Below are 16,386 nucleotides of genomic sequence, written 5' to 3' on the forward strand. Positions count from 1 at the left end.
ACAATGACGTACTGGTACACTTTGTACGAAATTAACACGGCGAGCCGGATTTATTGTTTTCAAGCGTTCACATTATTGCGCATTTCTAATAGCAGATCGATCTGAGATATTGTAGGGAATTAAATTAATCCATTGCTTTACACCGCAACGTGGGATAAATTCTTCCTATTGGATTTTCACACATGGGATTATGTCTAAACTCTGAAATAATACAATTAAATGTTTGGCTTCTCAAATCCAATAAATACTCTTTGGACATACATTGTAGATTCATCTCGTGACTCTTTTCGTGGGTTCCTAACTAAAACTGTGTTTTGGTTTGCTTCAGTGGATAGCGGTGTTCGATCCAGTTTGGAATTTATTTATATCGGCCGGTATAACAGTATCTTGTAAGAATTTCTCCTGAACACTCATCACCTTACCATACAGGTTCATTGCATTTTTATGCAAATAGTTGGTCGCAAACCATAACTGTATCCATAGTTACTGCAGAACTGTTCTTTTCCGAGTTTAGTAAGTTATACAATTGGCCTGCATGTGATAAAAATACAATTAACTACTAAACATATGATTTCCCATTTACCTAGCTAGATCATTGCATGCGCATCCAAAGAAGGATACGTCGATAAAGTGGCAATTCCGGTTCTCACTTAAACCGAGCGCTAGTTTAAAACAAACCGATTAGTCTCTGCTTGGTTCAATGAAGCGTCCTTAATATGGCCATTTTAATGGTGTTTTTTGCGTTATAATATTAAGTGGATTTTTTATTCCAGAATACTTTAAATGCGGGTGTCATAAAAACGTCAAAAATTATATTGATTACACTGCTAGGAACCACTTTAATGGCCATGAAAACGTTTCATTATGTTAGCTCGTTTATCAAGGGGCATTTGACCTGTTTGTTGTATTAACTGTGTAAATATGAACAAAACATTTAGTGATACACCGCGTACGTAACTGATAACCTAACAAATTGGACAACGTAAAGGTTGGAATGAAAACAATTCAAAGTAGCCTTAAATTTTTGGTTTCATGACCTATTTAATAGTATAGTGCAGCAGTTGTCAAATTTTCATACACATGGCCCCTCAACTCAAACAATTGGCACGTCCGGTCTAGTGCTCTAGTCTGACTTTACTCCTTCGAAAAACTCAGTCCGTCGAGAAGATCATCGAATTGACTTGAGATGTTGCAATTTGTTTTATCGCGTGAAAGAGACATCAAAGTCCACCGACCTAGGAGTTTTCGAGAGCCATCGTAGTAGAAGAAGTTCAACGTTTGATATTAGAAATGTTATGCTTAGGTACTTTTATTTCAGTTAACTCCCTTTCAATTACAATCATTTTGTACTTTTTTACTGCCATTTAACGTTAGTTTTTCTTACACAAGCTTTTTCATAAGATTCAAAAGCCAAACAATTTTATGTTACAGTGACGTCATGCGTAACTAACTTCTATTTCCTTTCAGAAACAAGCTATGCTGGTACGACAGCTGGAAGAGGAATTAAGAATGAGAATGCGTGGTCCTAGCATCGAGATACAGCAGCAAATGGAGGCCCTTTATCAAGAGAACGAGCATTTGACTAGAGAGATCGCCATCCTGAGAGACACAATTAAGGTGCTTTTAAAGTTTATTATATACTTGAAAATGAATAAATTTCACCGAAACCATCCATTGAGATCTTTAGACATGTACGACGGTTTCGAGCATCTTTATTTAATTCTCATTTAAATTTTATAAAACTAAAGGCGTTCAGATTTTTGATTTGCAAAGGTTAATTTAAAAATTTTCATTGATGTTAAATGTAAAACCATGAGTTTTAGGTTTTTCCGAAAAATCAATACAAACGCGTGATCGCAGTTCATGTTTAGTGGCAAGTTAACAAGCAAAAATGTATTAAAACTCGTTCCGAACATGTGAATTGTATTCTTACTATAATCTAGGTTGCATGTGAGCATTCTCGATATGTTTTACAATCCTGAACAAAGAATTGCATTTCTTGTAGTGTTTCGACATGCGAGTCCTTTAATTGTTGTACTTGTGCAGATTGTGTGTCGCATACTTAAATAGTCCTAAGGAGGAGACGTCAAGTCGGTAGGTCTTCCTATCTTTGTATTGTAACCCCATTTGTCAATCCATTTACCAGGATACCACTAATTGACCGATTACTTTTTAACAGGGCACATCATAACTCCCGAACGGAAAGAGCTCTACTGAATTAGAGTCGTTACTTGGACCAAAAGGGGCTTAATCCGCTTAATTCATTAATAGATCTTTCGATGGTTATCATGTGACCTTCTCGAACCATGTGCTGATTATCGTCCAGTGTGGTGGTTATAACCTCAATATTTAGTGTTTTCCGTACAACCAGCTCAAATTGATTCTTCAGTCAGTTGCAGTTCTTCTATCTCATAATTCTCTTTTCTTTTGTTGAGCTCTCTTTAAATCAGAAATTTCTCGTGTAACTCATTCACACTTTGTAACATTCAATTTATAGTCATTATTTACGAGACACTGAATTTTTACGGTTGATTTGACGGGCGGAATTTATTAAGACTACAAGGGTTTCGTAGCAGTATAATATCTACGTAACTAATAAATATATTAGCAAAATTGTTTTATGTATTGCTGTGATCCTTAAACTTCGGGCTATATACAAAACACCTCAAGTCTAACAAGCTCTGTAATGAAATTTCTCTCAGTACACATCGGCACCCCCGCGCAATAAGGAAAATTCCATTCTGACTTTAAATGCCTGATTCCAAGCAAACATTGGTCAAGATCAAACTCCTTACACTCCAAAAAGGTGATTTTTTACCAAAGCACTTGAAATGGCGGCGGATCAACAAAATGATTCGTAATTAAGCCTGAGACATATCTCTGAATCGTTAAAGGGATCGAATAAGCACACGAATTTCATGATTTTAAATAAATAAAATTTATTCTGCGAGCACAATTAAAAGACATAAAATCCTATTTAACAAAATTGGACCACAGCGTCCGAATAAACAAACGCCGCGTTCGATTACAAATTAAACAAATATCAAGAAATCTTAAGATTACTTATAGTTTTAGAGTTACAAAATCCCAATAAAATCCGGACTAAAGGAGACAATGTAATCCACCGACACGTGACGCACAAAAACTTGAACTTCTTAATTCATTTCCCCAAACAGGTTGTAGAGATGTTGAATGTGATATCTGGCTCATTGAAGGAATACGCTACCGATTACTCGAACGGCTGCCCATTTAACGTGGACGAAAACTTCAATGAAAATGCTATTCCCAGCGCGTACTGAATTCACTTTGACGAATTTGTTTAACAACGATGAAAGGGAGCTAACTTTATCATCAACGTAAACGGTAAACACGCGTGTCTTCCCAAATCTCAAAACAACTCGACCTCGAAACTGGCAAAAAGCGTATTCGAAAGACCGCAACTCGCCCTCGAAACGCAAAAATCATGTTCTAAGCGCGTACTCCGGTATTTAGGTGGACTTCTTTCCTTAGATAGCATTGAAATTTCTGAACCAATTAAGGACCCTTGGTAACTCGATAAGCCAGTCAACAACTTGCGACAGGGCGCGTGTTTTGGTTACTTATCTTATCTTAAATATCACACTTCTACAAAAACAAAGTTTTTTTACGATTAAAAAGTCACGTTATCTCTAGAAAATTAAATGAATCATTTACAAAATAAACGAAAACCCAATAAATCAAGTCGGAGCTGTCACAAATGCATTAACAAAACACATTGATAACAGAAATTGAAATAAAAACAGTAAAACAATAGTACCTTTTTTGTTGTTGCAAACGCAGTAGTCACTGACCTAAGGTGGATTGAGCTGTTGACGCCTGGGTTCTAATTTCCACCTGTCTGCTGTATTGGGACCCAAACTTTACAGATCTACATCGATTTAATGCACCCCTCTCACTTCTCCGTGGAGACTTCACAGAGTAGTTTCGGAAACTGGGCTTTTTACGCTGCTGTCCCAAATTTTTCTCGACATCTTCCTGATCAAGTTTCACCAAAAACAGAAATTAAAGCAGTACCGTAAAAACAACGCAAGCGGGAGCTAATAATTCGCTGGCGGGTAAAAACCAAGAGCTGGGATTATTCAAATATCTATTTACCAATGGGAAGTTTTATAACTTTGATAATAAACCCTTCTTAATTAAATTTATTACAGATTTTCGGCAAAGAATATTGCCATTAAACTTCTTCTCTTTCACTCAGTTTATAATTCATTTAGCTCTTAACTATAGGACCAACCCGCTTTTGCTGCGTATAAATCGTAATATTTTACCCCTTCTACTTTACATGCCCGATATCAGAGAGCGAATGCTCATTCTCCGCGCAATACATACAAAATGCAGATTCGTGCAACTTAAACTTACATCGCATATTAAATACTTGCACCTCTACATTTACGTACTACATATATGCACTGTTAACTAAATTTACTATTTAAGTTACACTGTAAAATTCAAGATATTTACAGGTAGAAAGCATTTGTCATTTAGATACAATGGAAACTTGAAGTTTATTTTTTCATAACTTTTTCCTAAGATACTCTCCTAACTTTGCGTCCAATTCTGTAATATTTCATCTACGTAATTCCATGAAATTTCTCAATAGTTGGTTGCTTAGAGCTCATCTCTGAAATTTCATAAGCATTTCCATAACGGGAATTCTCAAATGAATTTTATTCAGTTATGTGTAGCAATTCACGTTACAAAATCCAGAAGTTCCACGCTTCATCAAACAAGAAAAACAAAGAATGTTAGCAAATAATCATTATTAAAATATGTTTTAATAATGAAAATATGCCTCGTGGTATCTAAACAACTCTTCCTGATGCTTAATTTTACCTCTCATCTCTTTCATATTATTAAAATTAAAATCGGCCGAATATTGACAATTAATTATATTCAGGACTTCCAACAAACACAGATAAAATGTATAAATACAAAAAGAAGTGCACATCGAACCTCTTACGTACTAACAAACTGTACAATGAAAATCAGCTCTTTAATTTCCATCAATTTAAACTTAAATGGTATCACTTAAACACTACCAAACTATACAATGAGAAACCCCCATTTAATTACCCCCAATTACGCAGTTTTCTATATCCTCCAAAGACCCGAACAGTTCTTCTATGAATCGAAAGGGTTGCCGTTCCTATGCACGAATGTTACCAGTGAGTTTACTTTTTCCAGCGAGATCGATGTAACTGATTTTGGTCGATTTATAATGACGTTTTGTTCATTAACGTTAAAATCAACCCCATTCAAAGGCTCCTGTTAGTAATTACAACCCTGCAATATGTAGAAACACCCCATACACAATTAAAGTTCAAGCTTAGTTACATTGACGCTATTTAAAAAAAACGTACTTTTGTATAGAAAGGTGTGATTATCGTAACAAAATTACCATGCCGCATCACGCATGTAATAAATATCGAAAAAGATAATCTTTCATTTACAGACACCACTTTTTTCTCGACGATTGCGTTAATTATTCATTTACGGATTATGACTCCCCAGTCTTAATGAAGAGTTGGAGAGAGTTTACAACAGCTTGAAAAAGTTTTCATCATAAAAATCCATTTCCGTCATTTTGCTCTGCGAGGCCAGCGTCTAAATTACAAATTTCATTTACTTCTATACTGATGCAAGGCGTCTATGTTGCAAAATTTACATAATCTGCTCTCCGTAACCGTAAGAAACTTTGTGTCAATCCCACCGAGATAGTAAATTTTTATAATTCGTCATTCCAAAAAGTTTTAAGGCAGCGATAAGGCCTCTTTACTGCGTTGCATATACGACTCTCTCGCCGTACAGGTAAACTAATAAGGATATACAGTATATGTATACTCTTCTAGCCGCCTACATTGTCGATTTCATATGCTGTCTGGAAGAAAATAAGAATAATTTAGGTAAATACGAAATATAAAAAATTGCCCTTTTCTCTCTATAAAAGAAAAAGTTACATTAGCAGAAAGTGACATAGCGCGAAGATTCTCCATGCGTAGTATCATAACTTTCATCGGCAAGTACCTATACTTACCTTCGTGCTTTATTCTGCAATCCATACAAACCTTCTCTTTTGATATCTCTAGTTTTATTTACGTTTTTTCACGAATTGTGCAATTTGAGGAGTTACAATAGAACAATACGCACAATTCTATATTGCATTTGCTCTCGTTCAGTTTTGTGAGCGTATACATGGACAGAATTAGTTAACAATTTCCCACAGAAAGGGAGTCACCTCTACGTTGTAGAGTTAAAGCTAAATAGGAACGAGATGCCATAAAGGGAGCAAAAGCATCCTTATCCAACTATATGCTAGGTCACTATTTTCGGCGTTTCTGCATATGGTAGTAGATGCCGAAAAACAAATCGTTTTTTTCTACAATCGATATCCAAAGTAGGCATTTGCGCTCGTATTTGACAACGCAAACGTCATCTTTTTCGAGGAATGTCACTTTGTCGCTTATAAGCGACAAAATAGAAAAAACGCTCGCTCTCCCAATTATTAACTATAATTTGGGCATAAGATTAAAATGATGTGAGTGAAAAATTTAAATTTGTGGAAATATGTGAACTGATCGATTGTAGAAAAAATCTTGTGTGTAATTCGAGCGCAAATTGATTGTCGATTTCAAGAGATTGCCGCGCTCCTTCGTCGCGCGTCAACTGTCTCTTTCAATCGACAATATATCATTTTGCGCTCTTAATACACAAATAGCTATTAACGAATTCCAATCTTGCCATTCCGACCTGCTATTTGACGAGATCCTTTTTGTATTCCAATAAGAAGGGTAGAAACTTAACTTCTCTCTTCGTGCTGCTCCAATCACCATTCAGGAGAACTTTTTTTCTTGCAAACAAGCGACTGTACATACAAGCGATTAATTTTCAACACCCCATTAAATTGGCCGCCCCTCTAACACAAAAATTAAAGAAAATGCTCAACATTGAGTTAATCAATTAAATAAAGCAAATAAAATTTTAAAAAGAGCAATCGAATTATCAGCATCCGATGGCAACCTAACTTAAAGCGTTTGTGGATGACCTCACAAATAATTAGAGAACCCTGAATCAGTACCCTCACTCACACACTAGCTAGCTACTTTTACCTCTAAACACAGCAATCACAAATTTCCCTGTACAAAAACTTCAACCTTGTATAAGGGAAGAACTATTACACGTTGAAATTCATATTCATCTGTGCTGTTTATTTAATTGTAAGTACACACTATACAGTATATATCATTCAAATGGAATAAATTAGATGGGGGGGGGGGGGTTGTATTGGTAATTACAACACCCCGTACGTTATTCAATTGTTACATTTCATTACAAATATTTGTTATAACATACTCCAAAACTAATACTCTTTACGTTTCTTTTTCGCTTCAGCAGTTTCCCACACTTTTTCAATCTCATTAGGCCGATGCCAAGCGAACTGTTCTAGACTGATTCCAAAACGCTCTAGATCAGTCGAGGAGCTTCTTTTCAAAATGCAACGAGTCCATTTTTGAGTTTGATTTTGAGTTAGGACTATGGATTCCAAACGTTTTTTTATTTTTTTAATTGGGGTGTTGCATATTAAAATACTGCATTTTACAAAATCTATGTCAATCATTTTAATTATTATGATTGATAATAAGGGTTGACTTCAAATTTTTAAAATATGGACTTGTTGCACTTTGAAAAGAACCTCCTTTCTATCTTCACTCTAGACAATTAGAGGTATCTTTCCAAAGCTTTCTCTTCCAGTGTTCTATACTCTGCGTTATAGGTTGACTCCAAGGAAACTGTTCCTTTTAATTCGGTCATTCTACCTCCACTACACATAGGTATACCTAGAGTTCTTTCTAGACCCTTCGGAAGTTTCTTAAACATTTCCAAATCTAAAGATTTCCATCCTACTTCAGAGGTTTTCTATACTTTGCGTGTTCGGCTCATTCCACACGATCTGTTCTCTTTTGGAATGTTCCAGACCCATACCAAAACGTTCTGATGTTCTAGCTGCAGTTCAGACCATTTACGTTCCTTCCAAAACCTCCCAGGCGCAAGTTTCATTTGTACAACTTTAAATGTTTGTATCACATTTCAGAAGTTTTTACAATTTAAATTGTAACAAACAAAACTAAAAAATTTCCCTTCTTTTCTTTAAAATCCACGTCATTCACTTCTCACTTCCTCCCCTCGCATTCAGCACCCCACCCCTGCTTTTCCCTGTCTTCTCCAGCTCCGTACAGTTAACGACATGTTTTCTATGTCCTCTTCCTCCTCTCCGCACATTCTACATTTTCGTTCTTCTTGTTGTCTCCATTTCTCTTTCCCTTTCTCTCTCTTAATCTGCATCTGAACCTGCTATAATTGTTCTAGTATTTATAGCGCATTTAAAAAAAAAATGTGCTATTGTTTGCGTTTTGTCCAGCCGTTCGTCCGCCCGGACCCACTTTTGCCGTTTCGAACTACTTCTAGGAGAATGGTCCTAAAGTCTTGGAGTAGGTAGCCTACACCTTGAAGGTGTGCCAGACGGCCATCAAATTTCGCTGTCTAAAAGGGGGCCTCCCCACGAATTATTTCCTGAGATGCTGGTTTTGAAAGTAAAACGTGTATAACTTTTACATACGGCAACCAATTGGTCTCAGATTTTGCCTACGCATGCCTTTAGTGATGCCAAGTTAAACTTTAGAAAAATGCGCTTTATCTGCACAAGAGTTGTGCACAATTTATACTTGTTTCTTCCTTCCCACAAATATTTTGGTAACCACTTTCTTATTAGATCTTTATAACTACTACTTCCTCGGGCGCTCTCTATCTTCACCCTACTATCTGTGCACCCAGATTGTCCAACTTTTCTCCTACTCCTCTCCTCCTTTCGGCCTCGTAGATTCTATAATACACCGAAGTCATTATAGTAATTCCCCTATAGGGTAATACAGAGTGAGCAACAAAGATTGAAGCGTGCCGCTTCAGCTAAATTGGCAATGTGCCGCTCATAGCATATGCTGATTTGATACAAGATACGAAATACGAATAGACGCACGTCACTGTGACAGCGCAGAACGTCATTTTCGTATACAACTTCATACAAAGAAGGTAGTTTTGATATTAATAGGAACAAGCGGTGATGACGCACGCTTCAATCATTGTTGCTCACACTGTAGAATACATATCTGCTACACAAAAATGCATTGAAGTCCTGAGGACTTTAATTTCATTTTCTACTTTTTTCTGTTCTCTCTTCTCTTTCTCATCTGTTTCCCCTTTCCTTTCTTTCTCCATCATTTCTATATATCTATTTCTCTCTTCTGTCCTTCCACCACTCCTTTCTATATTTCTCTCCCCCCTCCTTCAGTTATTTGTTTCCACGTTATCGCGTACTCTCATTTAAATAATTCTACTATTCCTCTGTATTCCCTCCTATTTCTTCTCATTGTTCCTCTAGTCTCTCTAGCTCCACCATGTCTCTAGTCGTAACTGTATCTTCCTTTGTCTTTGCGCCTTTTCATTTCTTGATCTCTTTTAGACTGAATTCCGTCGGTTGATGATCAGATTCTATCCTTGTTCCTACCTTAAATCCATCTATTTCTACCAGTATTTTTTCATTTATTATTGTATAGTCAATTACCGACGTCCCTCTTCCTTCCATATATGTGAATTGCCCGTCCCTATCTCTCTCCATATTTCCGTTTAAAATTCTCCAACCTCTCTTTTCTAAAAATTCTAGTAACACTTCTCCCTCTTTATCTCTTGATTTTTTATCTTGTGTTCCTCTTAATTCCTTTAATTACTATTCTGGCTAAACTCACGCCCCATTCCTCCCTCAATATTAGCCCCTCTTCCCCCCTTTCACCTACCATGTTTTCTATTAAATTTTTTAAGTCATTCATTCTTTTTCTGTTGTACTTATATCGTTATCAGTTATCACTCTCATTTTCTCTCCCTCCACTTTTACTCGTCTGATCTCTATTCTTTCCTTTTCTTTTATTTTATCCCCCTATTCCCTCATCTCCCTTTTGTCTCTGTTAATATACGTCATTTTGCTATTCCCTTTATGTATTCATTCGGAATCCTGTTTGTTATTTTCTCCCATTTCTACCCATATTCTATCCATGATTGTACCATCCCCATGACAGGAGATCCTCTTACAAACTTTCGGAATTGAGCGTCTTTACCAGCTACACCCGCTACATTCCAGAATATTTGCATGTTACGCTTGTCCATGTCTTTCTGTTTTCTTTTGTCGTTTGTGTGTGCACCCCCCTCTACTGATACGATCTCCATCAAAAGGACCCCTTATCGCTTATCACTTCAATCTAGCACTCCAACAAGAACTTTCACTTAATAACGAGGGTATACTTAGCCCCCCTCCCTCATATTGTCATTGCGGATTGCTGAGAGGCCGCACGAATATGAATAAATAATAAATAATAAATAATAAATAATAAATAATAAATAATAAATAATAAATAATAAATAATAAATAATAAATAATAAATAATAAATAATAAATACCTTGTAATCCATGAAATATATGAAAAAGCAGCTAACCACCCGCCGGTGTAAAGAGGAGCAACGCAAAAAATTGTTTATTAAATACACCCCAAAGTATCCGCAGTTCGTTCTAGTCGCACTCAACCACGGTTCACTGGCCAGAGAGCGTGGAACGGAACTGCCCCCTAATACGTAATGGGTCGACCAAAGTCTCAATAACCCAAATAACAAATGTAGGAAAAATAAAGAGAAGTAAATAAAAACAATGTAATAATCGATAAAGTCAAACCCAGTATTTTCCGCAAACATACAAGGTGCAATAAGTGGAGGGTTGCCTTTGATAAAAATCGAACTCTTGCCTGATGCAAAGTCTATCTGTAGTGAAAATTTTATTTCGCCGTTCCCACAGAAGAAAGGCACCAAGTGACTAAATCAACCTAGATGTGACGTATACAAAATCAAAAAAATTATTCCCTTTTCGGAGCTACCGTTACAAAATTAATAGTTACAGTGCCTCCATTAGTCGAAATGAAATTTTATTTTACGCAATGTAATAATTTCACAAGTTACATAATATTCACTTATCTACATGTCTATAGTCCTTCTGTTACAAATTTTAATAATTGCTGTTACAGGTCTGTATCAATAGAGCTTTGTGGTAAGTGAATATCATTAATTAATAACCGATAGGAATTGGAGTTGCGCATAGAGACCCAGAAGCAAACCTTGCAAGCGCGGGATGAGAGTATTAAAAAGCTGCTGGAAATGTTACAGAACAAGGGAATGGGTGAGTGTCGATCTTTGTTTATTAAATGTTACGCTTATTCCCCCGCACACTTCTTTTCCTCTTCTAGCGGGGCCGCACTACTCGGAGCTAAGAGTCTTACACGGTTACAGTGATACTTACATAGACTATACCGCCTTTAAGATGTGACGAGAGATAAATAGATGTTAGCGGTTAGAAAGTCTGCGGGTCAGGTACTAATACAGGGGGTGTTGGGTCTGTTCCAGGTAAAGAGGAGGAGCGCCAAATGTTCCAGCAGATGCAGGCGATGGCTCAGAAACAGGTGCATATTCACTGTGTAGTACTAGGTGTGGTAGTTGTCCACCGTGTATGTCTGTTAGTGTTCTAATGCTCACGTTTGTACATATGTAAATCGCTGTTCTTTGTGCTTTACTCACGCACTGCCATTGTGTTTCAAATCAAATTCATGGTTTTATGAAGATCGGTTGAGTGAACGGATAGTGTGAAAGGCTTATGCACCAAGCTGCTGAGTGTATGGTGTCGGTGGTAAAACGGCCGGCAGGGTCCTGCCTTCCTAGTTACCGATGCTTCCCCCTTGTGTAGGAGCTGCGCGTGGCCAACGAGACTTTACGCTCGCTTCAGTCGCAACTGGAGCTGGTGCCCTCGCCCTCCAGCAGTACGATCAACTTACTCCTGGACACGAAGGACGCTAGAATAGCGACCCTCGAGCGCCAAGTAAATGTGCTGGAGCGCGAGGTGAGGCGGCTAGGCGGAGGTTCACCGCAAGGGGTGGTCGTGCCGGACGTCCTGCAGGTCCCCCCTAAACGTCAAGTAAGTTTTTTGTTGAACAATGTACACGTCGGGACGGGAAGGGTTGCCGAATCCGTTCTCGACAACTGTAACTAGTTGTAAAGACTCTCCGGCTCGCTTAGCGCTGACCGTTTTACCACCTCGCTGTCTCTCGGCACGCATGTTCCCGCATGGGTTTAGTGCATGCCTCCACTCGTGTGTGCAGCTGGACGAGTTCCGCATGGAGATCCAACGTCGCGACCAGGAGATCCTTGCCATGAGTGCCAAAATGAAGACCTTAGAGGAACAACACCAGGACTACCAGAGACACATAGCAGTTCTGAAGGAATCGCTCTGCGCCAAAGAGGAACATTACAACATGCTTCAAGGCGACGTCGAGGAGTTACGGCAAAGGTTGGAGGAGAAAAATCGGTTAATCGAAAAGAAGACGCAGCAGGCCCAGCAAGAACGAAGTCGTGGTACGGCTGAGTTGACCGAAATGCGTGAGCATATGGATATCAAGGATAGAAAAATTAACGTTTTACAACGAAAGGTAAGCGCAACATTATTACAAATATAATTTCTCGTCATGTTATACGAATAGTTTTTTCCTATAGTACAATGTGATTTTGTTTCGAGATTTAAAAGGTAAACAATTACTCTTTGTGCTTTGGTTTTCTAATGACGAATCTGGGATTCGTTTTCTCATAGAAAAGCTATTGCTCGGATGGACAATTGACCCAAAACACAATTCATCGAATAGACAGTTGACCGAATAGTTACGCCATGAAGTCACCACTTTTGTAACCCTGGTATAGTATATGCTAGATATACTTGCCGTTGGTATATGCTCATGTATTTGATATATTTTCTTATGACGTAATTTTATGTACTCGACAATATAGTTAATATTTTTATTTTATAGCAGATGTTAAATTGACATTTTAATAGGTTTGAGTGAGTAGGCGAAGTCGCTCTTCAATCGTGAGGGTAGATAAAGTGATCACTTTAACTGTAAGGGTAGATAAAGTGAAACAGATGACTGTGCATTCTAATGACACCTGTCAATCTGTTTCAAATGCACGATATAAAATGACATTCAGAACATATGACAATTCTGTTTCTATTGAAACGACAGCGATGGTAAAACCATCTCCTAAAAGCTTTTTTTGTTTAATGCATAGTATTTTGACCATAAGCTACATATTAACCTACATGGTGGCGCATACAAAATGAAACCGAGCTGTGTTAGGGTAGTGGACGATACATTTTCGAAAAACCCCTCAATTGTATGGACGATGTGGGCGATTTTTACACCAAATTTTTACAAACTTCTCTCTCTAATGTTTTGATGCGGTATGATATGGCTACAACCCCCAACATTTTAATCGGAACAATAGGTTACGTTAATTTTGTTAACCGCCATATCACATATCACAAATCTGTCTTAGGGTGATTCGATATTGGTGAGAGACTGACAGCATATACCTAGTCCGATCTAGTCTACGAAAAAGTTCGGAGTTTATCGGATGTTATCATTTGATTTCTTGTTTTAATAATATGAAGAATTTGAAATTGAAAAATCAAAATAATTTCAAGAAAGGGTCAAATTCGAAGAATCTGAAACAGGCGAAGAAGAAGAATTCAAAAAATTCGCAAAAATCGAAGAATCTGAAAGGCTAGAAAAATACATGTAAACTGAAGATTTCGAAGCGTTCCAAATATTCGAAAGTTGCGATGATCAGAAGATTTCGAGGAAACGGAAGGATTCAAAGAATCTTGAAAATCGTAACAATTTGGACGTATTACCATCCAAAAGTAGGAAAAAATTGAAGAATTGGATGAATCTGAAACATCCGAAGAAACGAAAGAGATCTTAATAATCTAAAAAATTGGAAAAATTGAAAAATCCGAAAAATATCAAGTGAGAAATGAAAGATTCTAAGGAATGCTAATAACAGAAGGAATCTGACTAGCCGAAATAAACGGAATAATCTGAAGGAAACTAAGAACTTGAAGAGTTAGAAATCCGGAGAAGGGTGGAAAAGATTTGCAGCATCTGAGGGACCTGAAGAGTCTGAAGAACACGAGGCGTGTATAAACAATTGAAAAATTCAAGAATCTGAGATTTAAGAAACCTAAGAAACGAGCGATTTTAATGAATTTGAATAATAGGACTCAATACTCGATACCCAAGAAAAGTTTGAAAAACCTAATGAAACTAAAAGATGTCAAGAGTCCGAATGATTCGGCGAATTTGAATAATCGCAAGATACTCGTGGATCGAAAGTAGCGTAAGCATCTGAAGGATGCGAATAGTACGAAAAATTAGACGAATCTGAAGATTCTTCAAGATTTGAAGAATTTTAACCATTTCAAGGATCAGGAGAATTCAAAGAAACGGCAGCACCCCAAGAATCTAAAGACTTCGATAAACATTAAGCCTCTGAGGAGACGAAGGATTTTAAGGAACGTCATAGATGTGAATAAATTGAAGAATCCAAAGTACGAATATAGCAAACCTAAAAAATCGAGAAATTGAAGAATCTTAAAGATCTAAAGAATTATATGCACCTGAAAAAAATTTACAAATTCGATGAAACGGAAGGATCCGAAGAATGGTAAAAAAATACGTTTCCGATGGAACTAAAAGAAACGGATAAGTGGGAAAAAATGAAGAATTGGTGGAACCTGAAACATCCGAAGCAGCGAAAGAGTTAGAAGAGCCAGAATAATCTAAATAATTGGAAAATTTTGAAAAATGCGAACATTTCAAAACTGAAGAGTGTCAAGCGCCGACAGAACTCAAAAATTTTGGACAGTCTAACGGAAGCAATCTGAATAGCCCAAACAAAAGCAATAATCTCAAGGAAAGAAGAACGATCAGAAGAATGGGGAAGACTGGAAAGGATCTGCAACGTCCGTTGAAACGGAAAAATCCGAAGAGCATGTGGCATCTAAAAATAATTAAAAAGAGACAAAACCAAAGTTAAAGAATCAGAAGAATAGCATTTAAGGCTTCCGCAAAAGGATTTGAAAAATCTCAAGAAACTAAAAGATATCAGGGTTTGAAGAAGCTGAAAAATCTTCAGACTATGAAGAACTTTAATCATCCTAAGACTTCAAGAGTAATAATTCCAAGAAACGGAAAAATGGGAAAAACCATGTGAATTAAAAAAAATCGAAGGATTTCGGAAAATTGAAAACTAAACAAAGGAAAGGATCTGAAGAATCCGAAGTACCTATCGCAATGGGAGTAGCTACTCCGAAGTAATATAAAGGTTTTATGGAATCCAAAGGATTTGAAGGATTTAGAAAATTCGAATAATCTGATACATTCGAGTAATCCCAAGAATGGTCTGAACAAGTTAAAGAAACTACAGGACTTGAAAAATCTGAAGAGACAAGAGAATTTGAAGAATCACGAGAATTCAATGCACCAAGAAATGGAATGATCCGAGGAATCATAAGAATTTGTCAGTTTTAATGAACCAAAGAATATAAAGAGCCAGAAAACTATAAAAAAAATGAAGAATTATTGAAAGAGGCTGAAGGATCAGAAAATGGGGAAAAAACAAAAGAATGGAAAGGAACTGAAATATTCGAGAAAACAAAAGAAGCTTATTTAAAAAAATCAGATAATACATACACTTCCCAAGAAGGGCCAGAAAAATCTAAATAGATTATAAAATCTCAATAGTGTGAAGAATTTGAAAAACGGAATTACACCATTAAATCTGACGAACCATAAGATTTGATAAATTTGCATAGTAACGAATAATAGGAAGAAGATGAAAGAACTCTAATAGCTAATAGCAAAAGGAATCTGAATAACCAAAATAAGAGGCATAATCTGAAAAAAATTAACTGCATCATCCGAACAAACGGAAGACCATGGGGCATCTGTATTTGAAATTTAGGAATTTGAAAAATGAAGGATCAAAGTCTGAAAAGTCTAAAGAAACTGGAAGATGTCACCTGTCTGATGAATTTGACGAAAATACGCAAGAATCCGAAGTGCCTACCCTAAAAACCTGAAGAGTTCGAATAAGACAAATTGGAAGAATCTGAAGGATTTTATTATCTTTGAAAACATGAACAAATTTTTGGAACGCAACACATTTTTTTAATAGCCGCATTGTGAATATCTAAAAACATATTGCTGTGTCCCACGTTGGGCTCCAACTAAATAATGCTGTGGCTCCACGTCGGGTGCCAAATAAATAATGATGTGTGCAATGGTTGGCGGTACACTACACCATCCACACTCCAGAAGTTCCAAATATGCAAGTTTTTATCAACACCTGAAATAAATCTTTGATACGAAGATA

The 16,386-nt window shown here is 36.9% G+C and overlaps 1 protein-coding gene across 7 annotated transcripts in view; it reads left to right on the plus strand.

Moving 5' to 3' along the window:
• LOC116166841 (myosin-10) overlaps positions 1–16,386 on the plus strand; it is a 112,676-nt gene that overhangs the window by 84,187 nt on the left and 12,103 nt on the right. For 4 of the 7 annotated variants that reach the window (XM_031482026.1, XM_031482009.1, XM_031482018.1 and 1 more), the window contains 4 exons: positions 1,468–1,617; positions 11,212–11,308; positions 11,533–11,588; positions 12,282–12,608. In XM_031482026.1, the coding sequence (XP_031337886.1) occupies positions 1,477–1,617; positions 11,212–11,308; positions 11,533–11,588; positions 12,282–12,608 (621 nt within the window). In that variant the 5' untranslated portion in view covers positions 1,468–1,476. The other 3 variants (XM_031482039.1, XM_031482046.1, XM_031482055.1) reach the window with 3 other exon arrangements.

This window comes from Photinus pyralis, unplaced genomic scaffold (assembly GCF_008802855.1).
Source record: "Photinus pyralis isolate 1611_PpyrPB1 unplaced genomic scaffold, Ppyr1.3 Ppyr1.4_LG1, whole genome shotgun sequence".
Taxonomy (NCBI): domain Eukaryota; kingdom Metazoa; phylum Arthropoda; class Insecta; order Coleoptera; family Lampyridae; genus Photinus; species Photinus pyralis.